The 25,932-nt window shown below is 42.2% G+C and overlaps 2 protein-coding genes across 3 annotated transcripts in view; both read left to right on the forward strand.

Annotated features, from left to right (window-relative positions):
* The first annotated feature begins 7,610 nt into the window (after window positions 1–7,610).
* RSPH3 (radial spoke head 3) lies at window positions 7,611–15,672 on the forward strand. 2 transcript variants are annotated; one of them, XM_056488537.1, is made up of 8 exons: window positions 7,611–7,909; window positions 8,070–8,157; window positions 9,428–9,569; window positions 10,306–10,451; window positions 11,005–11,208; window positions 12,232–12,394; window positions 13,448–13,534; window positions 14,978–15,672. In XM_056488537.1, exons 1-8 carry the CDS (start codon window positions 7,788–7,790, stop codon window positions 15,169–15,171), a joined length of 1,146 nt encoding a protein of 381 aa, XP_056344512.1. In that variant the 5' UTR covers window positions 7,611–7,787; the 3' UTR covers window positions 15,172–15,672. The 2 variants fall into 2 exon arrangements, with proteins under 2 accessions (XP_056344512.1, XP_056344510.1); XM_056488535.1 differs by having other exon boundaries at window positions 7,817–8,157; window positions 14,978–15,670.
* A 1,327-nt stretch (window positions 15,673–16,999) lies between these two features.
* Window positions 17,000–25,932, forward strand: part of PLAGL1 (PLAG1 like zinc finger 1) — a 43,555-nt gene continuing 34,622 nt past the window's right edge. The window contains exon 1 of the mRNA XM_056487068.1: window positions 17,000–17,127. The gene's annotated coding sequence lies outside the window, so the exon portion shown is untranslated. The remainder of the gene's footprint in view (window positions 17,128–25,932) is intronic.

The raw sequence follows: 25,932 nt of genomic DNA on the forward strand, positions 1-25,932 counted from the left end.
AATAATGAGTTAAAATAAGCCATTGCTCCTGTGTCTTATGAAAGCAATGCACCAACTATGATGTAAGGGATATTTTCAGTAATTTGCTCATGTTCTCTGAGACCAGGCATTGTCAGTGAATTTCTTTCTGCCTCTGCAAGCAAGAACTTGAGGGAGAAGCCTTCTCACCTGCCTGACCTCTTCTCAAAGCTACCATCTGAAGAGCACTTATTTCTGGGAACTGTGGAAACTAAAAGAGATAATGAATTCACACCTGAGGAAGAACAATTTTTAGCCACTTAGCAATGATGCACAAGAGAATTGTTACTGCCATGGTTGCTTTCTGTGATAACTGGTTCAACATAACCGTTTACTGGACACCATCACAGAACAGAACCACTGCTCTACATAAGATCTTTCTTCTGTATCTTCCTCCCACCATTGCTAGCTGTGTACCCCAGGCACAAAATGCAACACTGATGCAATGTTTGCTGGTAGAAACCCATGGCAAAAATATTAGTGGATGGAATTACACCAACCTTGCTGCCCATGCTTTGTATTTCATATTTCCCTCTTTATAATATGGACAGCAGGCTTTTCCTTTTGTGTGTGTGCATTTGGCTCTTCAGAGCTCCTTATACTGTTTCCAGGTTGATGAAATAGGATTTGGAATCTTCTTCTTTGGACATGACGTAACTGGTGGACAAGACTGCATACCCTACATTGGCAGGTAGCATTAGGGAAGGTAGAACATCCTGTCACCCAGAACTCTGTTGCTTTTGAGACCAAACCATTCTGTAGGATGTGACTGTGGTCCACAATTCTGACACCTATAATAAAGCCAAGAACTTTAAAGTGGGTTGTTTGTTTTTAGTTTAGTTTGTTTGTTTTAAAATGGGCTTGTATTTCTTGTTTTTGCTTAGAACTATCTCTCTAATTTCTTGTAACATGAAAGCCAAAACTGATAGTTTGGGGATTCTGCTTGGATTGTGTACACTTTAATGTAAAAAAGCTAATATTGATGTTAAAAGCTAATAATAAAATTACTGCTTTATAGCTCAGTTCCATATTGTAGAGAGTTCCACACAGACAGCTTTTACCTAATGGTTCCTCTTGTAATACTGCTATCAAATGTCTCCGATTACAGCATGACGAAGTATCACAGATGATAAAAACCCCATCTGTGTTGTTTTTTATCTGGGAAAAGGAGTTCTTATTTCTGTACTGGCTGTTCTGGTTTTGATGCTAATACATCACAGAAGACCAGGTGCTTTGCTGCAGCACCTCACAAGGTTTTTCCCAGGTTGACTCATTCCTTGTTCATAAACTGTAAGTGACAATTTCAGCTTCCCATTGTACCCAGGCAGGTCTAAACATGATAAGAAAATATTACCTTTTACTATAGTGAGGCCACTAGGCTATCACAGGGGTAAACTCTGAACAAATAAGAATATGATGCTACTCTGGTAGGATGAGTCAGACCACAGTTAGTGGGGCTATCATGTGCTTCCAGGAGGACAATTTCTGACTACAGGAAGAGGAAACCCACCTCGGGTAGGCATTCTGGTTACATTTTTCTCTGAATTTTGTTAGCAGTCAGTCCTTATCATATGTGTCATCAGAACAAAGTGAAAACTTCAGAGGATCTTCTGAAAGCTAAAAATTCAGAAGAGGAAGCAGTTTTTAAATAAAAATTCTGACAATGATAGAGAGAAAGATCCACTGCTGGAGAAGTGATTTAATCCTCATATGGACATATCATATATGTAGCCACCTGCAAATCTCTGTGGATGCTAGGTAAAAAATTATTTTTCCTGCCTCTCTATTATTCAGAAATGCTAATTATCTAATAACATTTTTTCTATAAATACATTGTTTTTATTGTTTTAATCAGTCTTCACCACTCACTGTGACAAATATATCTATTTAAATCTAACTTCTGAGTGAAATCCATTCCAAGTTGTACGTGTTCTTCTACAAAGGGAGAGGAAAACATATTATTTTCTATTTCTAACCTGAGATGTCAGCACATAAGTCTGAATAAACAGTTCACAAACTCTGACACGGCTGACTCCCTTGAGCTCCTCTTCCTTTGCTAGGTAATAACATGAAAAGGTTTCTATGAAGGGTTTCACACTTTCTAAACAAAACGTGCTCTCCAGCCAACAAGTCTATTTACAGAACTGATCCAACGGCTGCTCAAAACTCTTCCTTCCTACAACCCACAAACCTCCCACCAACTTCCTCAACAAATGTGACAGTTCATATTCAAACCCTGCACCTTCAGTATCCCACAGGTTATGCTGAAAATTATAAACTTTATTGTAAAAAAGTAATTAAAGCCAAACCCAAGAAGTTTTCAAGTCAGGTGATCAGAGAAAATGCTCTTACAACACAGATTAGGGATTTTTCTGTTCTTCCATATGCTTGCTGCACAGTCTTGAGCCATGCAATTCTCTCTCCATCATAAAGCTTTACCAAGTGCATCTGTGCAGCTGTGCCTGTGATTCACCAGCTGGATTTCTTCAGCACAGCTGCTGACCAGGTGAGAAAGCAACCATGGTATCATTCAACAACTTTGCAAAGCTGTACTCTGAGGAGTACACAATGTTATGCCATACAATACAGAGATGCACACCCTTCCTGTGACACCAGAAGATATGGGATTTGAGAAGTCCTTGGGTGTGAGAAAGAGCAGAGCAGCCACCAGTTCTCCATAGGTCATCAGGGAGGATGATCTTCAGATAAAGACCAGAAATTTGTAGTTAGGGTGTTCAGCACCCAGGTCTGCTTTTTCCTACCCAGTGCAGTTTTTGGACTGTGCAGTTTATCTCAAATTAAGCATGGGTGATACTGATTTGCCTCCCAGAGGTGTGATAAAGGGAAATTTATATCAAGATGGACAAATACCAAGACTACAGTGAAGGAACAACAGAAGCTGATCTGTCTTGTTTCTTAATCTTCAAGTTTAGTGCAGTTGAACAACTGCCCTCGATACAGGGAGATGCAAAATAGGGCAGAGCTTCCTGGGGCAGAAAAATGGAGTGGGAAAGCCCTGTTCAAGGCAGGGAAAGGTAAGAAGGGGCTGGAGCTGGATAGCAGCACACAGTCTATTTGAGCTTAAATAGCAAGGTCTCCAACAATCGATTTTCCATTTGGCAGTGTAATGAATGATATTTCAAAATTCAATGTGCACTGCTCTCTAAGGTGCTTTATCACACCATCATAATTTTTTTCTAGTCCCTCTCTCTGAAAGCACATGGTGGCAAAAGGCAAGAATGCAGCCTCCAGAGCAGGCTTGTGACACTGAAAAACAAAGCTTGTGGGAAACATGGAGGAAAGGCAACCCAGGGAAAACGGCACTGAGTGTCAGAGGTGAAGTGGTAGGGGGAAACAGCATTGTAAATTTAGGCTGGAAACCATGATTAATAAATTCTGTTTTTTTCACTAGTGTCAGAGAAATTAAGGTCTTGAGAACTGAAACTTTCCAGTCCTGCCCAACCCCACATCAGAACCAGAGTCAAGAGGAAGCTGTGCTGCTACACAGAAAAGGAAGCTTGATAATTTGAGTTGAAGATATGAGTGATAAGATCTCTCTGTTTTTTTTTTTTTTTTTCTATTAATGTTTATATACCATTATTAACAACCCTTATTAAAAAAATATTGGTGTCATCGGCAGAACTCAAGTTTAGCTCCAGTATTTATTTTTCCTTCTATGTCTCTCATTGGTCAAAACTCCCAGGTTGGCACATTATAATTTTTTAAAGCCAAATATCTCCCTGCTAGGACCAAGCCTGTTTATCGCTGATGCACCGAGCCCAGCACCCATGAACAGCAGCAAAGGCACCATCTGCAGGGTGGCAGACATCAGTGATACAACACTGACACAGTATTTGCTAATTTTGTCTGATCACGTCACTGCAGCAAGTTGAAACAGGTTTCAGGTCACTTCTATTAATTGTTCTCTCAGAACATCAGGACAAATAGTACATATACACCTCACTTGGGCTCTGTGATTTTTTTATCTTTGCAGTCACACTGGCAGCTCTCCGTGTCTGTGCTTTTTGTATTTCCATCAGACATCTGAGGGCATTGATTAGCAGTGGCATGATGATTTCTGGGATTTTCAAGGTTATTTCAAGCATCTCCATCCCTGGAGATTTTCAAAAAGCTGGCAGGAGAAGGCCCTGACCAATCTGATCTATCTTTGAATTTGTCCTGGCTTAGGTAAGAGGGTTACACTAGAGACCTCCAGACTTCTTTTCAGTCTAGATTGCTCTGTGATTCTTTGGTGCCTTCTTGAAAGCAATGGCATTTTGGCCTCAAATAGAGTTACTTTTAAGACTGGGAGAGCCATGCCTTTAACTGCAAGCTCAAAGGGGTAAGAATCACAGATTAAAATTCCATTTTAGGACCATGGAGAACAAAATCTAACCCAAGTTTCATATAATTACACAGTTTTACACCAGGGAAGCATTCCTGTGATTTTATAAGCAGCCATGGTCTTCCTCCAGACAGAAGACAATGTTGTAGAAAGGCATAATGCATCTCCCTGTCCTTTGTGACAATCAAGCATTGCCTAGATCCATAATCCTCCTTCTTTTCTTAATTATGAAGTGCTGCAGAAAGTTAAGATGGTGGAAACTGGACTCAGCTAATCTGCTCAGCACTGTATTGTGCAATGCACTGTGGCACAAGGTCTCTCAGTCTAGCAGCATCCAAGCTGGGGCCCCAGGAAGACCCAGGCTCAGCACTGTAGAGCCTTTATATTGTATTTCAAGGTGTCATTCACTTGTATCCCAAGTGCTGCAGGAAACAGTGGGTGTACATCTTCTGTTACTACACACTGACACCTTCACATTTGCTTTACTGTGAATAAACTTGTTTCACATCCTAAAAAAGAAAGCCAAGGGCATGCCATAAGGCATGGTACAATGCCAGGAAATTCTCATTAAAACAAACGAAAAAACAAGTATGTTCAAAGCCTTTTAACAGACCTACAGCAAACCTGGAAGGCGATAAAGCCCTCATTCTGCAGCTTTCAAGTCAGCTGAAGGTACTTCAAAGACCTTTCTTAGCTGCCATATGGGAGATGGGCTGATTCATTCCTTGCTAGCTAGGCCCATTTCCCAGGTAGTACCTCTGGCACTGTGATTGTGCAGGTCCAAGAAAATCCTCCAAAGAATATGTGAAAAAGCCATTGCTACTGTAAGATCCAGAAAGCAAGTAATGGCAAGAATCTGATTACAATCAATGTGGTTCTGAATCCTGCTCCACTCAGTCTTGTGATGACACAAAGTGTTCCAGAACTCACTAGGTATTTTTAGCAAAAAAAAGAACAAAACAACAAAACACACAAAAAAACCCCACTCCAAAACCCAACCCCCAACAAACAAACAAAACCAACCAACCAACCAAAAAAGAAACAAACAACAATGCCCCCCCCTCCCACCCTGCCAAAAAAAAAAAAACCCTTTTAAAATACCAGCATAAAAGGGGGCAAGGGGAAAAACTGCCTTTTTTCTGGGCATAGCTTTGTCATTCATAAACTTGCAGAGACCTTTGCACTGAACTCATAACTCAGGAGGTAGCAGTGTTTCACAGAGATAAAAAGGAGAATCACTGCCATTCAACCAGTGAACATATCAGGTGAATGAGAAATTCTCCTAAAAAGTGGGACATCAGCTGGGACTAGTTCAACAAAATGAACTTTTGATGCAACACCGTCATCTTCACAAGATTTGTGGTCAATAAGGTACAGGCAGCACCCCAAGAATCCTTGCTCCAGTGATTACAGGCTGTCTTCTTTTTGTTGTCTTCCTATCCAGTTCATTCCAGCCAAATATCTAGTGTTACTCAGCAAGCACACTCTGGACAGCCATATAATGACATTTTTAAAGTCTATGCTGCTGCTGTTTTTCACATGAAGAGATACACCAGATCCATAACAATCCTGGAAAGGTCTACCCAGATTTCAAGTCCCCAGTCTAAAAGTAGTATAGCCTACTATAAGGCCAAACTTAATTTTTCAGAAAATATGAGTCAAGTCTCCAAAATCAAAGGATTATGTTGGTTCTGGTCAAATTTAAAGACTGTGCTTTGGCTTAGCTGGACCAAGAACCCATTCATTAGCTTTGCTTGTCCAGACACAAGCAAATATTGAAGGACTGTCTCCCCTCCTACCCCTGTAACACTTGCACCGTACTTCTGCAGGCCGGTGTCCCCTTTTCCCACCGCCCAGCTAGCAACAGTGTAATCAACACAATTCTCATTGCTCTATTGATCTTGCAAGCTGCACAATAATGAATTTAAAAAATATTAGTTTTTCCTCTTTGTCTCCCACACTTGGCTTTTTGGTAGTTTTTGTTGTTGTTTTGTTGTTATTGTTGTTTGTTTGTTTGTCTATTTGCTTGTTTTTGTTTTTGTTTTTAGTTCGGAGTGGGTTTTTTAAACTTGTTTTTGAGATAGTTTCTCCTGCTCCACAGCTTTCCCCATGCCTTTGAGGCCTCCTGTGAAGTACTCGGGGCTGCAGTGGAGCACAGATATCTGCAGCAGTGACACAACTGAGCTGAAATAAATGGAAGGCAACACAAGAATTACATTTAAACCAAAGGTTTCATAAACATAGTGCATGGGCCATTTTATTTGCTAAATCTTGCTAAAAGAATCAAGGCATATCCCTACTCACATAGGTTAAGATGAGAGGCTATCACTGTATCAGTAACCCTTCAATGCTTTAGTGTTTCTCTTAAAGGAAATTTTTCACAGAAGCTGAAAACACGTGCTCACCATTTGCCCTGGCAGGGAGTGCCGCTCATCACGGCAGGGACAACATACTGAGGACTCACTTCATCTTCTGTCCTCATGGGACACCTTTAGAGTATCCAAATCTCCAGCTCATGTGGAAAACACTAATTTGGGGTGCAGCTGTTCGACCCGGTACTTCCAGGACACCGGCACTTAAGCCTCCAGCACGCCATCCAACAGGGTTTCGGGACCCCTCGGCCAACCTTCTCACTAGCGCCAGTGCAGATGGCGTTAAGCCACCCCGCGTTTCCCTGGAAAGCTGCGAGTGCCGGGAGCTGCTCCGGCGGCGGGAGGACGGTGACCCCTGGCGGTGCCAGCCCGCAGTGCCTCGGCCGGGCGGGCCCCGAGCACCGGCCCGCCGTGGCTGCGGCGATGCTGTCCCGGCGCCCGGCGGGCCGCACCTCCCGGGGCTGGGCTCCGTCCCGGCGGAGCCGCTCCGTGAGGGAAGGCCGCGCACAGCCAAGGGAAGGCTCCGGGGTGACCTGACCGCGGCATTCCAGTACCGGAGAGCCGACAACAGAGCTGGAGAGGGGCTTATTGCAGTGGCATGTAGTGACAGGACGAGGGGAATGCATTCAAACTGGAAGAGGGTTGACTTAGATTAGATATTACGAGAATATTATTGGCTGGGAGGGTGGTGAGGCACCGTAGCAGGTTGCCCAGAGAGACTGTGAATTCCTCACCCTGAAAGTGTTCGAGATCGGGCTGGATGGGGCTTTGAGCACTCTGGTGTAGTAAGAGGTGTCCCTATCCATGGATGATCCTTAAGGAGCCCCCCCAGCCCGAGCCAAGCCGCGCTCCCCCTCACCGCCCGCGGCCGCCGGCCCGCGCATGCGCGGCGCGTTGCCCCGGAGACGGACGCCGTTAGCGCTCCCTCAGGCGCGCCCGGCCCGCACCGAGCCGGGGCCGCCTCACGGAGCCGGGGCCGCCTCACTGAGGTGAGGCCGCCTCACGGAGCCGGGGCCGCCTCACTGAGCTGAGGCCGCCGCACGGAGCCCACCATGGTGCCCGCCCGAGAGCCCGAGCTGGCCGCGCCCGCCGATCTCCCCTACAGCTTCTGCAGCCAGCCCCGCTCCCTGGCCTCCCGCCCCAAGTACCGAAAGCAGTCCAATGCCGCCGAGACGTGAGTGCCGGTGTCGGGCGGGCCCTCCCCCGGCGGGCGCTGCCCCGCTGCCCTCCGCCTTCCCCAAGCTCCCTTCCCGAGCAGCGCAGCCCCCGCCGCCCTGCCCTTCTCCCGCCGGCCGGGGGAAGCCGCAGCCGGCGCTGTCTGTGCTGTGCCGCAGGGAGAAGGTCCCGCTGCACCGCTGCAACATCATGATCGACCCGAGAGTGGTGCGCGGAAACGTTCTGTCCCACCACTACCCGCCGCAGGTATGGGGGTCTGCAAAGTGCGTCATGCTACAGTTTTGTTGGAAAGTCCTAGGTCGGGCAGCAAAGCTGTTCCTCGTCTATAATTTTAACTACCGAAACTGTAATTTTTCAATGTCACTTTCAATGTTTCGCGCAGTCACAGGCTCTCCAGTTAAACTAGCCTGTGACTGTTTCCAGCTCTTCTTTAAAGCACTTAGTTTCGTATGAACTTCTGCAGTTCTGATTTTTTTACCCCCCATTAAGTACTTGATGCCTTTATTTTCCTTCTCTATTTCTTTCGTGTAATGGTCCTGAGCACAAGTCATAACTAGATAATCTGTTATAGTATATGCAAGATGTCATCAGGGAGAATTACAGCTCTTGGAAAGTTGAGTCTTGGGGTAGGCTTTGGTTTATTTACCACAGAAGCAGAGCTAAATGGTCCAGCTGTCTGCAAAAGCTGCTTGTGAGAATGCCAAGGTATTTTGTTTGTATTAGTGCTATATCCTGATATAATAGTAAATCACAGAATCTTAGAATGGTTTGGGTTGAAAGGGACCCTAAAGATCATCTAGTTCCAACCCCCTGCCATGGGCAAGGACATCTTTCACTGGTCCAGATTGCCCAGAGTCCCACCCACATGCGATACTTTGTTTTCAGATAATATTTCTACAGAGATTATATGACCATACATGAATTCAAAGCAGTCCGTATTTTTAAAAGCTACTGGTTGAAAATAGCTTTGTATTGTTCAATAGCCATTCCTTAAAGTGAATTTTATGTTAATTTTGTTTAAGAAGTACAAAGCTGATGTTTATCTCAATCCATAATTAGAATACTGAACTTCAATGTTATTATGAGTTTCTTTTGTTTCATCAGTTTCATTGGTACTATAATTTTTGCCTAGCAAACAATTCTGCTCATAATATGATAACTGAAGTCCATTTGACCTCTCAAAATTTGAGAACATACCATTTTAATATACTTTATCTAACAAAGTTCAGTATACAATATTCACTTTCAAATAAGAAATTAATTAATTATTACTCTCAGTATGAGATGCCATTATTATGTGCCTGTAGGCAGCTAGCATAACTTATTAATTTCATGCTATACAGTCTTTAAATCAACTGAAAATTTAGGGCCAGGACTCAGGAAATCCAAAATACTAGATAGCTAGCCTTAAAACCAAAGAGCAGCTGTCATTTTTCTGTAGAGGCAATTGAGTATCATTTTCAAGTACAAAGTGTACTCTGTTCTGTGGGTTTTTTTGGTCTTCACCTCTTCTCAGAGTACTGAGCCCAGTATCCCTGAGGTTAAAAGGCAGAGGAGAGCCCAGAAACAAAGACTGGCCAGAAGGCTTGCACAAGGGCAAATTCCAGCAGGAACACCGGAGCCTGTGGAGGGCAGAGAACATGTTTATGTGCAGACAGGTAAAAGGCTGCATTTTTTTTAATATCTGCCTGAAAACAAAAGCTTGCTGATCTATATTCACTTGCTAAATTGGTGCTGAAGTTGGTAGAATCCCACAGTTTAAAATCATAGAATGCTGGAATCAGAGGTTGTGACATTTTCCCAGAAGGTCTGTTTTTCAGTGTACATACTAGTCAAGACTGCTTCATTTATTCTTTCCACTTTCAGTATGTTCAGAGAAATTTCATATACTCTTAAAATTGAAGGTTTGAAAACATTTGCTTAAGGTGAACTACTGTTTTGGGAATCACTTCCATGAAGTGCACCTGACATTACAGAGAACACAGCATCAGATGGCCTTTACAGCAAACTGACCTATGTTTTGAGAGGCCTTTTTTCTAACTTTATAGAAGACATTTTACTGAACTCTTTGGATGTAATTCAGAATGTAGAGTCATCAAAAACAGTTGAAAACTGTTATAATAAATATATAATATAATATAATATAATATAATATAATATAATATAATATAATATAATATAATATAATATAATATAATATAATATAATATAATATAATATAATATAATATAATATAATATAATATAATATAATATAATATAATATAATATAATATAATATAATATAATATAATATAATATAATATAATATAATATAATTCATATCATATCATATCATATCATATCATATCTAATGGAATCCCACTCTGAGTATTCATTGTGCTTTTGTTTCTAGAACTGTATTTGGAAGAGATTTGTGATCGGATAATAGAGGTTGATGGAGAATGTCAAACAGATGAATTTTTGGACAGACCACCCACTCCACTCTTTATACCAGCCAAAACAGGAAAAGATGTGGCCACACAAATAGAAGAAGGAGAGGTATGAAGTCAGGTCCACAAGCACTGTCAAAATATGTCTCCCATACAAAACACATTTCTGATGCAAAATTGAAGTAGAAACACAAAGTAACTAAACCTCACAGAACATGCAAAAAAAAAAAAAAAAAAAAAAAAAACCAACTCACCAATGTCTGCTTTGAGATTAAGTGCAAAACTCAGGAAGATGTGTCTCCATGTACACTCTGCTGCTTTCAGCTAAGCAATACAGTGTTGAGAAATGTTCTCTTCTGTAAAACATGTCCAGCCCAAGAAGGGAGTGGGAAAACAGAAATAGGGTCCAGGCGAGTGCTCATCTTCTCCCTGGCAGTCCCCACAGGGCTGTGGGAGGGTGTGTGGTGTGTCAGTCCAGCCCACTCTCCACTTGGCCCCCAGCAGCACTCTCTGCCTTAGCTGACACTGGTCCCCCACTTGCACTTCTCCAGCCTGACTTCCGTACCAGGGCTTTGTTCATCCTCCTTTTCTCCTTGCCAGTCTGTTAAGGGTAATTGTGATCAAGGGGCATTTATCTCTGTTTCTCTGACTCCCATCCTCAGTTGTTTGACTTTGACATTGAAGTTAAGCCAATCCTGGAAGTGTTGGTTGGGAAAACAGTTGAGCAGGCTTTGCTGGAAGTCATGGAGGAAGAAGAGCTGGCCCAGCTGTGGTCACATCAGCGTGCCTTCGCAGAGATACGCAATGCAGAGTTTGCTGAATTGCAGCGCTTGGAAGAGCAGGACAGGCGAATTAGGGAGGAGAAGGTAGGATTTCCTAGGGGCAAAGCCTTTCAAAAGGGAGAAAAACATTTCCAGTACTGGACAGCCTGTGCTGGCTATGCCCAAAAGAGTGCTGTCAGCTTTGATATACCTTAAAGCATTTTGATTACATACAGCTGCACTCTGCCACTTGCTGTCGTACAACAGCAACACACTGTTGTGTTTATTTGGATCAGTCATACTTAAGTAACTTGGTGTAGTTGGACCCTGATCAAAAGGCCAAAGCCGACAGCATTTTTTTCTATATCTGGTGCAGCTGCTTCTTAAGCTGTTTCATTATAGTAAGTGCTAAACAAATAGTGAGAGGGCTTGGAAGTAAGAGAGACACCTCCTTGTCTTTCACATACAGTGCATGCTCTACTCCACGCACACGTACATCTCAAGATTGCAAAGTATTATGCTATATTAGTAATATTTAGTAAATAGGAATAAACAGAAAATGCAAGTCTTAATTAGTTACTATTCACCAGCCTTGCATAATTGTGTTTTCTAATGTTTTCCTGTACCAATTTGAGTTTTATTTTTTTTTGTACATGCAGTAGGTTATAATATTGGAAGATAAAAAGGTTGGAAATATTTATCCAACTTCATCACATTCCAAGGCAAATAACCAGCTTGATCTGCAATAATAAAGCAAAAAGTGATGAGATTAATGTATACTAAGGCATCAGAGAAAGGTTTCATTTGGCCACGTGCAATGCCCTTATTTTATAGACTTGCCAAAATCAGAAAAGGAATACTATAGAAATGTGCTTTGCTGTAATTTGGGGTATTTTGGGGTATTTATACTCCATAGATTAAGTACAAACTTACTTTCAAGCATTCTTTCATGTGAGGAATTTCAGTGGAAATTAGAGGCTGGAAATACCAGGTAAAGATCATAATTATCTGTACTTTTTACTATCTTTGCTGTTTATGGGACACACACTGTGAAAATTCTTCCAAGTCTAGATCAAAGGAGTCACAGCTTAAAGCCTCTAAGTTTTACATGCATAATTGCCTTGACAGGAACGTCGCAGACTGGAGCACCTGGAAAAGCTGCGGAAACAGAAAGAGACTGCAGAGAAAATCGCAGCTCGGGCATTTGCTCAACGTTACCTGGCTGATCTCATTCCATCAGTCTTCAACAATCTTCATGAAAGTGGATTTTTTTATGACCCTATAGAAAGAGGTTTGTTTTGTTTTTTTCTTTTTAAATATGTGAGCAAAGTAATATAAAGTTCAAAACAGCCATGAAACATAGCATATTATCCTATTATTTAGATTAAGACTTTATTCATTTATATTTGTGTAACATTGTGTAACAAGCAAAAAACATTATTGATCATCTGTACAAATAGTGAAGAATAAGCAAGAGCTCACAGTGTGACAATAAGAAGAGCTACTTTGGAACTGGAGAGAAATAAATGGGTGGTTAGGTTTGGAAGAGAGAGAGATACAGATTGAAATACTTGTATTTTTATAGAACAGATGAAGAAATCAGTACGTCATTCTGAATATTTTTTCAAAGATTATCAGAGCAAGGGACAAATTAGTAAATTAGAATTAGGTCCTGAAAGTAAGTTTGGAATTGTCTATCAGTGACTTCCAAGCCCTCAGAATCAGCAGCATTTCTTATGCAGCTATCTTGCTGCACCCTATTTCACCAATCCACACAGGCACAGACCACAGCTTGGGAATGCTTACACTCTCTCCAGGGTAAATCATGGGGTCAATGCAGAAACTGAGTGTGTTTTGCAACCAGGGCGGGCTTTGGGATCACGGTGTACAAAAAGTATAATTTCAGAAACACATGGGTAAGCAAGAGCTCCTTAGTCAGACAGGACAAATGCTTTCAGCAGACCAGAAGCCAGTGTCTTTGGAAAGCAAGGCAGGAAATGTTATTCTTCTGACTTGTTCAGGATAGTTATTTGGATCTTGCTAGAGTGTGACTGTGTATCTCATCTGTGCTAAGCCCTTCAAAGGTGCCCAACCTCTTTGAAAATTACTGAAGTTGAGAGGACTCTGCTCTGAATCTATAATGATCATGAACCTCAGTAAGAGAGGTCGGACATAAGAAACCAAACAATATCAGAGAGATTTCATCTTACAGAGCAAGTGCCTTTTGGCAGGGGGTGTTTCATCCTTTAATTGTTGTAGCAAATAAAAACAGCCACCAAGTGCTGTTGGACATCCTTTTTAAAGTGATATTTTTCCTTTGTTTCTTCCTGCCAAATTCTTACAGATATTGAGACAGAATTCCTTCCATGGCTGATGTCAGAAGTGGAAGAAACACTACAGAAGAAGGTTCTAGGAAGGATGATGCTTGACTGTAAGTTACCAAATCCTGGAATGTAATCTGGGCTGCCTGAAGTTCTTGATTGTTTTTTTGCTGGTCAGAACAAATGTCACATTTATATAATCACTGTGGGTTAAGGTAGGAAGTGTAATTTTAGGAAAAACACCAAGTACCCACTTTTTTTTTTTTTTTTTTTTTTTTTTGGTGTGTTGGGGGTTTTGTGTGTTTCTGTTTGTTTGTTGGTTTGGTTTGGTTTGTTTTTTTACTATATTAACATGTTTTAATGTTGGAAAACTATTACTACATACAACTAGGTAACTGATTTTCAGTCTGAAACAATGGAAGTGTCAGTCATGCTGCACTATCCACTCTCTTCTGACTTTATACTGTTTGAGGTTTGTTAATGAGATACAACACGTATATCAGGAATAGAATGGTTAAAGAATATAATTCTTCCTTTCTGCTATAAAGCTTCTACTTCCTCTGTGTTACACAGCCACCACTGCTCTAGTGGTCTCTGTAGTGCACCTGATTGTGCCAGTGGGAACAGAAAACCCAGTCTTGTTTACTGCCACACGTATACCATGGAAGTGTCTTAATTTGCTTGTGTAAGCTCCCAGAGCTATGGATTATTCTCCTACATGAAAGGAGAATGATGGCAGACCATGGTTGACTGAGAAGTGAGGTGACCAATATTTTTCATCAAAACAAGGGCTTACCTCTTTGTCAGTCCTTAATCCAATAATCATGTCCTTGCTTTTGAAATAGATTGAAATATCAGTCTTCTTTGGGCTAGGTCAAGCTAAATATTTGGGCTCTTTTATTAGTTCAGAGGCTGTAGTTGAAACACCTGAAAAACCTGGATTCTGTCTTGTGTAGAAACACAAAAGTATGGTATATGGTATATGTGTGCCCAGCAGTGTGCTCCTAGATCAAACCACTCTTTACACTTGCATTACATCTTCATTCCTATAGTTTTCATTTTGCTGGGACTTTGGGTTTGTATTACAATTGTGTTTGCTTCCTTTGGTTTATTTTCAGTTTAATCAGAACCCTGAATTTTATTTGTTAAGGTATAATATGGACAATTACAGCTGGTGTGTTAGGTATTTTATGCTGATACATGTGCCAGTATGTATTCTCAAGGATCACTTCTTCATGTAGCTCTTCAGAAGGAAGGAAAATTTATTTCAAGAAAAAAATATCGTATGTGACTACTGAATAAACATCCCAAGAAGAATGGTGCTGCAGGGTACAGTATTGATGAGAGTATCTATAATATTCTTGTTAAGTCTGTTTAAGTTTTTAACCAGGTACCATTGTCTTGCTCCAGTCCTTGGGTATTTCTTCATTTTTAGAGTTATCTCAGAGTTCTTTCCCTATTTAAGGACTTATAGGTCAGTAATATATACGAAAAAATCTCAAACTATAGGGTTTTTCCTCTGTGGTTGTAAGTGGTACCTATCTCTGTTTCAGCCTTGATTCGTATGGTGGTTGAAAAACGCCTAGAGGAATTTAGCCGTCCACCTCCACCTCCACCTGATCAGACAGAGGCACCTGCTGAAGAGTCCAGGGCAACAGATGCATCTCCCGAGGTGTCTGCTGAGGCAGATGCTGATGACCAACCAGCTGAAGAAGAAGAGACTGACCAACCTGTTGCTGAGGAGTAGCCTTCAGATTCCACCTCTTCTCAGTTAGAAGAATAACGTCAAGAAGCAGAGGATTTGGAAATTGAGTAAAAAACAGGCAAGTCATCAAGTAAATGGAGACCGGTGGCTTAGAAATAAGGAATTCATTCCTATCTATTTACAGGTATTGTGCCCTAGACATGCTGAAGGACGAACCTAAGCAACAGTAGAGCATTAAAACGTGCTTTCCATATGTTGGAATTGCCGATTTCAGGCTGCTAGAATCAAGAGAGAAGTTACTAGTGCAATGAATGGCACGAAAATTCTGTCCCCTTTTACACAATCCAATCCATCAAAATCTGGGAGGTTTACAGTTAAAAATGCTGTCCCACACCCTGTGCTAGAAGGTCATGAGAAGGATGTTGAGAGCATCATAATAACCTTTGCAAGTGCTTTGATAATGTTCTTGGAACAATATTTCCTTTCTTTCCTTATTTTGAAAGGTAGTTACTACAGCAATTAAATAAATTGCTTTTGACTCATGTTAGTCTTTCCTTTCCTCACAAACTTGAATGGACATCTCAGCAGGTAATAGAACCAAAGAGTTGCTCCTCAGGCTTGTCAGGTTCAAAGAGTTACTTGCCCCTGGGAATTTCTGCCTGTGCAAAATCCTCCTCAGCATTCTCTCTTGGAGCCCCTCCTGGAGGTGAGGGGCTGGAGCTACACACTAAGTCCAATCTCGGTTTTCTTTGTAATCGTCCTTTCCTGGTCCTTTCCTGCGGGTTCACTGGGAACAGTACCAGACATAACTGACAAAATGTGCCCTCACTGCCATGTGTAGTTAGTTCCCCAGCTGGGGCAGTCCCCCTCACGAACTACATGTGCTACATGCATCAACACCGTGCCATTGCTGGGTCAGTGTTCCCAGCAGCAGCTGTCCCCAGCAGGCAGGTAGGGCCGCAGGGTGGACAGCTCTGCACCCATGGGGGCACGGGGGGTGCACGGGGGTCTGCAGCTCCTGGGTGTGTGCGTGCCGGGGAGAGTGGAGAGAGGCCAGAGGGAGCGGGTGCTGCAGGCACTAGAGGGCAGGACAGCCCACGGCAATCCGCCTGGAGAAACGCGGGGAAGGACACTGCTGGTGTCACCTATTGCGCATTTCACACCCTGCACTAGTCACACTCGTCTGAACTCCCCTCCTCTGCTGAACCCCCGTGGTGTCGAACTTTCGAAATTTACTCATTTATAGCATGAGAAGCCAACACTTGAATCACCCAGTGCAGTCTACACTGGCTCATAGAATGACAGAGTAGTTTGAGTTGGAAGGGGCCTTATAGATCATATAGTCCAATCCCACGCCTGTCATGAGCAAGGACATCTTTCACTAGGTCAGGTTGCTCAAAGTCTCATCCAGTTTGGTGGTAAAGGAGAAGTTGGAATCATCTCCTCAGGGTTGACCCGTGACAGTAGAAGAAACAGCCACTGGTCGTTTCAGGGGATGTGCACAGACTGCCTTCCCCTTCGGCCTGCTGGGTGCGAGTCTGCAACTGAACACCAAGGAAGCAAAACGGGACGCGTGTAGGACATTCTAAATGCTGTTAGGTTTCTTTCTGGGAAGTTGTTAACCTCTAGCAGTGCGAGCCAGGACGTTCTGTGGATCCTCACAAGCACGGTCAACTCCACGGCAGAGGCAGCATCGGCGGCCGGACAGCCGCGGCAGCCACCCTCCCCGAGAACGAGTTCCCCGGGACCGTCGTCCCCCGGCCCCGCGCTGCCCGGCGCTCTGCAGGGGCGGAGCGGGGAGGGGACGCAGCGCGGCCGCCCCTCTCCCGGCCCTCCCCCGGCCCGCCCGCCACCGCCCCGCCGCCAGGCGTCTCCCCGGGGCCGGGCACCGCCGCGGGGACGGGAGGAGCCGCCGCCGCCGCTGCCGCCACTGCCGCCGCTGCGCTCCCCGGCCCGGCGCTGGGGGAGCGGGCGGCGCCCGCGGAGCTGGGCCATGAGGTGAGCGGGGCCGGCGTGCGGGGCCGGGCCTGGGGCGCTCCGCCGTCCCGCCGCGGTGCCGGGCGCTCGGGGCAGCGGGGGGCCCGCTCCGGGCGGGGCGCTGGGGGGCGGGCGCCGAGCATCGGGGCTGTCGGACCGGGCCCGCTGCCGCGGAAAAGTGTGCCACAATGTGTCCGCCTTCTGGAGGAGACTTTCGTCTTTACTTACTTATTTTGCGCTTCTCCTCCTCGACCTTCCCCACGCCCCGGCCCCCCGTTCAGGCTCTCCCGCTTGTCCGCCCGCAGCGCCGCGCACCGGAGCCCCGGGATGGGCGCCCGCCACGGCCCCCTTGCCTCTAGGCACAGAAAGGCCGCTGGACCGCGAATTTGGGGGAGGAGGGGACATCTCATCTCTCCTCTGCCTCTTTCCAGCCCCACGGTCCTCGCAGGGCTTTCAGGGCAGAGCGTGGGGCCACCGCGGCCGGCGGTGGCACCCCCGTGACGAGAGACACGGGTCGTGGTCCGGGAGGTTTGTTCCCGCGTGGAAAAACTTCTGCGGCTCCAGAGGTGTGCCGGTCGTTCGCACACGGCTCTCGACGGCTGCATCAAAACCCCCGCCGACAGAAGCCGCCGCAGCTCGGTTTACACAGTTTTCCATCTCTCTTAAGGAGGCTGACAGCTTGCCGAGGTTAAGCCTTGAGCTGTCGTTGACTCCTACAGGACACACCACTTTTTGTTGTTTTTTTTCCTGTGAGGAAGAGGGATTTACTACTTTATAGGATTTTGTTTTTTTTCTTAAAGTACTTAACTTGGTTAAAATTTAACTTTCAGTTGTTTTTTTATTTCTCTGTTAGAAGTTTCTGTCCCTTAGTCAGATGACAGTTCATTTTTAGAAAGGTGAAATTGGACAGCTAAACTTTTCTCTGAGGTCTGTTGCTTCCTCTGTCTGACTTTAATACAAGTGTGTTCCACCTTGCAATGCATGGCCAGTAAAGCAAACTGCTTTTGTAGAAGATATTTAAAGTAGTTGTTGAAGAGCAAAAGTACTAGCTGCCTTTAAAATATGAGTTTAAACACAATCTTCCCACCTCAGCTGATATTTTTAATTTATAAAGGACTATATAGGGCAAAATCCAAGCCATATTTTTGGGTATATGATATATCTACATGCACGTTTGTCTGTGGCCACTTTTCTAACACGATGAGGATCTTCATGGATAAATATAAATGACACATGCGTTCTCTTTCCAGGAATCAGTAGGAGAGGATGTGCCTGGCATTATTACCAGGAGATTAGCAAGTCCAGCTCTGACAGAATGGGGAAGAGCTTTCCAATTTGAACACTCAGATTGGATTGCATTGCAGTTGTAAAATTAACATCAGCAGGTACAGCTTGATTCTTGGTTGTCCCAAAGCTTAGCAGAAAGTCTGACTGTTTGAGATTCCTAATTAAATGCAGCAGCACAAGGTGTCAAGCAGTCCTGTCCCTTATTAGGACCTTGCAAGAGTGTCCCTTTTTTCTTGTGAGGTCTTCAGTATGCCAGTGACCCTGCAACATCTCTGCTGTGCTCTGACCCTTCATCGGGGAGAAATTTATTTATTGATGCTGTCATTGGGCATTTCCCTTCACTGGCCCTTCCCGTCCCTGTTGGTTTGGAGAAGCAGTGCAAGGAGCACCGCTCCACCTCTGCGTGGGGAGTGGTCACACTGCACAACGCAATGGGGCTGTGCAGGGCATGTGGCTCTGGCTGGAGCACAGGGAGTTGTGCTAAACAGAAGTACAGGTGGAGTCACAGGATCAGGGACAAACTGTGTTTTTATTCCTCGATATTGTGTGTGTTTGCTGCCCTGGTGCCACTGTATGTGCAGTATATTTTTCCACCGTTAGTGTGTTACTTGCTCTGAACTGTAAGTCAAAGCAGTCAGAATCTCATTTGCAAATCTAATGAGAGCTGGTATAGACCCTGGAGTACTATGACTGTAACAGGCTGACTGCCACTGCTTTTTGAATTGTTCAGTTCTCTGACATGTAAGTAGGACCTAGTTGTTCTGATCATGCAGATGCTGAAAATTGATAATAGGATTACTAGTGTAAGAAGCAGAAGATGGGAAGAGTGGGAATAAAAGAGAGAAATAAGATTGGAAGGACTGCACTGCTTGCTCTAGACCTGTGTATCAGTAGTGGGAGGTTTAGAGAGTTTGGTGCAAAATAATCACATAAATACAAGAAAGTAAATAATTATTTCCTAAAGGGGATCATTAAATCATGTAGTTTGTTCTCTAAGTTTAACCAGGGCAGGTCACAAATTCATGCTCTCTAACTAAAGGCGATAACTTATATTTCCTCTAATTTCTATTATTTTCTCTGCATCAAGAACCTTCTTGTGAAGTTCTGTGAGCACTTGCATGTCTTCTCTTACTGCCTGCACTTATGCCAGGACTTGGTGGAAAGGAAGCATCGTAAGATAATTCCCCTCCCCTTGATTATTGAGACACATTTAACCTACAGCATATTGCCAGGGCTGAGACATGATCTTCTGTCTCCCCCTCAAATTCCTAATTTTTTGACTGATGATTGAACCCCAAAAAATGTTGACCCTCACCCTGCTCATAAGTGAATACACACGCTACACTTAAGGCAGTCAGTGCTGCCATTGTAAGTTTGGTGTGTTTTAGCACTTGACCTTACACCTAACTTTACAAATCTAAATCGTCCCCTTCAGTAAGAGTAATCTGGCTCACAAGATATTTTCAAAAGGAGAGTATTGCCAACTAGTTCCCTACTGGCCCCTCTGGGCTTTTATTTTAAGATGTTCCTGCTTTCAAAGATAAGCATGAGGCAAACAAGACTGCTCCAAACACCAAGGGAACAGCTGTCACACACTTCTACTTTAGCCTGTGCCACTGTGCAGGCAGCTGCATCATTTAATTGTCACTAAACCCAGAAGAATCTGTTTGTTCTTTTCTTGCGTGTGTGGAAAGAAGTAGGAAATCTCTTTGAATGATGCCAAGGATACTGCTATTTTGTGATAACTAGCAGGAAATAACAAGAGTTAGGACAAAAAGAAGGTCAGTTGTCTTGAATTCTGAATGGGAAAACCTTGAAAGTTGATAATAAAATCTAATTGCACATATATCCTGGGGATAATCAAATAAATATTTTGCTTCTAATTTTGCATTTTGTGCTGGCTTGTGTCTGTGTTCCAATGCATTCTTCTGTATATGGGCTATTTGCAGTTTTCTGTGAAAGAGTGTTTTGGGTTCCAGATGTCTCTGACATGACAATTCAGAAGCAAGACCTATTTCCAATGAACTTTACTGTCTCTATGTTTCTTATATTTCCTCTTTTTTCTTGCTTTTTCTGCTTGTACTGATTGATCTTTTGTAAAATGGCATGAATTGCAGTGCTAAATAAGGATGAAGGATGCCTTTGTAAACTAGTTCTGTCTTACAGCAGTAGATCAAGAGTAGATCTGCTTTTATCTTTGTGTCTTGGACCTAGAGCAGTATTTTAGGAGAAGCTGTTTCACAAACAACTTGGGATAGAAAAATATAAGCTTAGGAAAGCACTTAGGAAAATATTAGTGCAGCAGCATCTAACCTGTGTTAACTTGCATAACACCAAGCAAATGTAGTGCATTGAGCAATATTAAACTTTGCTCTTCTACTTACTCTCTTGTTCAGGTTCCTATTGCTATTAATGGTGTTGAGGGACTCTTGAGGAGAAGCAAGGATGTCTTCTGCAAGACTGACACTTATTTCAGAGAGAACCACAACAGCAAGAGTCCCATGTGATTTTTTGGTCATAAACTGTCACTGCAGTTTTGTTGGTATACTTTAGCTAGAATATTATTTCAATCGCTGCAGCTGTAAAATGTGATGGACAGCTTTGGTTTGTCCTGTCCTGCAGAAATAAGTAACTTTAGATTCAGTATGGCATTTTAAATGATACAATAAAAGCACTGTAAAACTGAACAACAAACAAGTTATTATATAGCATTAGAATTCTGTTTTGCCAGTGCCTTGACAAGTTGATGCCCAAAGAAGACACAAAGTGTCTAATCATTATATTGTCCTGCAATAATAAGCAGTGGAAGGACCAATGAATCACATATTAAAGACATAACCAAAGTAGTTCGATGCTTATTTTGTCCCCAGAGAGGTATTACTTCTTTTCTGGGTGGAATTATCTCTAGAGTCATTGTTGCAGATATGGCATGCAGAAAACCAAGAGGAGTTTGAAAGGAAGAGAGATGCTTGGCAAAGATCTGGAAAGAGGGAATAAGCAAAAGGCAGAGGGAAGGTAGTAAAATGCTGGAAAGTATTGGCTAAGAGAAGGAACTTACTAAAAACATAATTGATGTTTGATTGGCATAACAAAAGAGAAGCTCATAGATAGGAATATAAAACCCCCAGATATTTGTTTTGTAACCATAAGTTCTATTTTAATTCAATTTTCATTTATTCTTAGCAACCAGCTTAACTTTCTGTGCAGAGAGGCAACCTTTGTAATGCTCCAGAAATGTTCCATACATGTTCTAGGATGCTTTCTGGCTTCTGTTTTTTTCTTTGTTATGTGCTGGGAATCATGGCTCACCTGCATCATTGAGTAAGGAAAAGACATTAAACCCTTTTAAAGTGATAAAGACAAACGAAGAAGATGTAACATAATCTTTTTCTGCTTCAATTGCACTCAGTTATCTCAGCAGTCACCCGTATTAATTAGGCAAGTGACTTAATATCTCTCACAGTGAGAAAGAGCAGCAGAGGATTTGCCTGCTGAAACACTGCATTTTTGTATTCTCAGGGCTCACCCAAGAAAAAACCAGGGCTGCTGGGCAGAATGAGTCCAAATGCACTATGACAAAACCACTCCTCCCTCTTTCAGTGGAAGAGTAATTTGAAAACTAGCACGTGAGGTATCCCGAGTAGATGCATCATTTGCTTCCTGCAAACCTGGCAGTCAGATAGCTCTTCCTCATCCCAGAGCTGCCAGGCACTGCAAAGAGATCACTCAGTGTTGGTCCTCAGGGGTGGATGCCAGTGAAAGTAAGAAAAAATGTGTCAGGTGAGGATTTCCACAGTTAGGCTGTTAGACCCCAAATGAAGGTGAATGAAACTTCTCTTGTCCAGAGAAGAGCAGCAGAGCTGGTGAAGGCTCAGGAACACAATTCTTACAAGGAGCAGCTGGGGAGCTGGGAGTGTTTAGCCTGGAGAAAAGGAGGCTCTAGGGAGACCTGACTCTCTACAGCTGTCTGAAAGGAGGCAGTAGCCAGGTGAGGTTGGTCTTTTCTCCCAGGCAATGAGCAACAAGACAAGAGGGCATTATCTCAAGATGGCTCACAGGAATTTTAGGTCAGACATTTGGAAGAAATTCTTCACAGGAAAGGTGATTAGACATTGGCGTGGGCTGCCGAGGTAGAGTCACTGTGCCTGGAGGTGTTTAATGAAAGGCTGGAGGTGGCACTTAGTGCCATGGTCTAGTGGACATGGTGGTGACTGGTCATGTTGCACTCAATGATCAGAGGTCTTTTCTCGCCTAGTTGATTCTGTGATTCTGTAACTAACAATTTCAGCAAAATGTAGCACAGCCTGGAGCACCGATTCATCACAAGCCAGTGAAACTGATACAAGTCTGCAAAATGTTTTGGTTTCAGTTAACTCAGGGTATTCAGGCAAAAATAAGTTTACTGGAAATATTTTGACTTGTTCATGACTCACTTGTTTTTGCAAACCTAACACTCCTTTCCTCACAAAGTGAGTAAATATGCAGGCAAAGCAAACACATTTACTATAAAATCTGTGATACCAAAATTCTGCAGTTCTGAAAGGTATTCTCAGCTTGCCCTTACTTGAAACCATTTGAAGGGGTCAGGGAAGTGTTCATGTAGTGACACTCACTATGCCCTGGCTTGGAAACATGTTACTTTGGATTTCTAGTTTTGCTTAGAACAAAAGATTGGCAAGGCATTTTGCATCTCTTGGGGACTGCAGATGGATCATAATGATATTCTTGTCACTGGTTATGCCCAGCAAGGCTTCTGGACCTTATTACTTCTCACATAGCAGCTGCCAGGGACAAGAATAATTTTCACACTTGGAAATCATCTTTACTTGACTTGTGAACATTTACATGCTGTTCTCTCTAAAATACTCTTAGTGTAAGTGATAGAAGGAATTGTCTCCCTTTTTAATAATTGAATTTTCTATACAGATTTTTCACTGAGTCTCTGAAGGGTTTTAGCTAATAAAAATGCATCCTAATTTTTAGGCATTTATTGAATGTAAAGAAGAAAGGCTCCCCTAGCCAAAACAGAGAGATTGACAAGATAGAAAACAAAACAAAGATAAATGGGAGATTAAATTGCTTTCCACCCTTTGTCTAACTCTAATAGAAAAGATAAGGCTTGAAATGATTTTTTTTTTTCCTTGAAGTTGTTCTTATTGTTTCAGCTATTTGTCCATGTTTATGCCTGAATCTCAGAACATTTCAAGTCTTTGCAGGCTTCAGGACCTATACAGCCAAATATGTACAGATTTTTAGACCTCTAGCAAAGATGAAATACTGAGTTACAGAATGTATATTACAATCTTAGAGGTCATCAAAGTGACCTGATTGAGAATGGGTTGTGGCCTCAGTCCCTTAAAAAATAAAATTATCAGATTTTTGCTAAATGTTTCATACCACTTTTATCAACATCAAAAATCTCAGAATTATAAAATAATTTTAAAATAAGACATTACTAAAATGAATATGGACTTCTTAAATGAATAGAAAACAGAGAATATAAATAAGATTGTTTTAAATGTTTTTTACCCAAGTCAAAAAAGCAGTTCACGAAATAGTTGAAGACAATGCAGAATAAGTGTCTTTTTCTGATCTGTAAAGATATCAGCAGGATATATTACTCTGAAACTTTTTACTTGTCAAATTCACTAATTTTTTAGACTGTATAAGTCTGAATTATCTTTGTGGTCAGTGATTTACACTGATAACTTTATAAATTTATTAAGTAATCATCTAATTTAGACCCATAGTCAGGTTTTAATTTTGAATATAAAATTCCAGCCTGATAGCAAAAATTATCACACATCTACTTAGGTATTATGGCTGCTATTATACTTTTAATAATATATTTGGCTCCCAGAATCTGAAATTGCAGTAAATTTTAATTTTAATATAATGTGTTTTGACAAGGATATTCTTCCAAAGTTGAATCCACAAAGTTTACTGAACCACTTACACAGCATAGTTGTGGAGTGTGACCTGTGCCTTCAGTTTGTCCCAGCAGAACACTGACTCTTGAATCATATGGATTCTCCCAATGTGAATATGGTTAGCAAGTCATTAGTGACCATTTATTAGAAATATGTTAGTTTGTTTATAAGATTATAGTAAATGTTGGAGATTAGAATGTCATGCTGCAACAAGTAAAATACACTTTGGTAGCTGTTGACAGAAAACATCCAAGAATTTGATAGTGGGCACTTTTAGATAATCCCTAAGTTCTTCCACTTGCAGACCTCACATGCTGTATAAACAACTGACAGAATATGTTCATGTAGGTTTTTGTAAATTACTAAACCAGCCTTCTGGTAATTTGGGGTGCAAATGCCAAACATCTGAATTGTTTCAGATTATTTTCCATTAACTCACAGAACCATACTGAATGGATGTTTCAAAAGTCAGAGTTGGAGTTGAAGAGGTCATGCAACTGGGTGAAGAAATGACTTCTCGGTGAATTTTAATGGAAGGTTAGAGATCACTTAGCTTGGTTTTTTTTCTACATTATTGTAACTTTTCTACATCAGGATCACTTTTAAATGGAGAAATGGTGTGCTTTGACTCTGCTGCTAGAGCGCATGGAGAAGTTAATCAGGTTCCAAGGCTGTCTCTGAAAAATTGGCATGCAGACAAGTGACTGCAATAAAAATGCCAAACTGCTGAATTGCAAGGTGTATTTTATATCAGCCTGCACTTGGCATTCATTAGTCTATGGTGCACCATATTCCAAGCTCTTTATTTGGTATTGACAGGGGAATTAATGGTAACTTGATTTTAAATTGTTTTTGTCATTCTATGGAGGTAGTGGCTTTTCCTTTACCAGTCTCTACATCATTGACCTTGTTATCCTGTTCTCATAATTCCTTTCACATTCTCTTTCACTGAAGAAAAGAACCTTGTGTAGAGAAGAGACAGTCTCCTTTAATTTATTCAAGTTTCAGTTTTGCTGGACAAAACGGTAGAACAACATTGCCCTGCAGGATGAAACTTTAAACAGGCATGAACACCGTGCATGTAATGCCACATTTTTTTGGCTTCTTGTTTGAGTAATGTACAAGAAGTGGCACAGAATCCCAAACAGGTTTGTATACCATGTAATTCCAGTCCAGACCTTGGAAAAGCAGGACTCCAGCTATAAGTTGTGTTACCCGTTGTCAGTATGAGAGAACAAGAGGTTCAATTAATCTTTAGTTGACAGTAGGAAGCAACATTTTCTCTCTCTTTTATCTGAGAAACAAGTTACTGGTCTCAATATCAATAGTTTGCATCTATATCTACTTTTATTCAACAATAATCTCTGACCCACAATTTGCAGATTTTTTGAGTCATTAAATGGTTTGATAAAAGGAAGGAAACAGCCAAGTAATATTTAGGAACATGTGTAGCATTCATTATTAAAGCATTTACAAGCCATTTGGAGGATTTAAATATTATTAGAGTTGTGCCTATTACAATATGCATTCTAGGCACTATTATGAAGATATAACCTCTAAAACAAACATACCTTTTAAGAAAAGGAGTAAGAAATCACCCCTCAAGTTA

Source organism: Oenanthe melanoleuca, chromosome 3 (assembly GCF_029582105.1).
Source record: "Oenanthe melanoleuca isolate GR-GAL-2019-014 chromosome 3, OMel1.0, whole genome shotgun sequence".
Lineage (NCBI taxonomy): Eukaryota > Metazoa > Chordata > Aves > Passeriformes > Muscicapidae > Oenanthe > Oenanthe melanoleuca.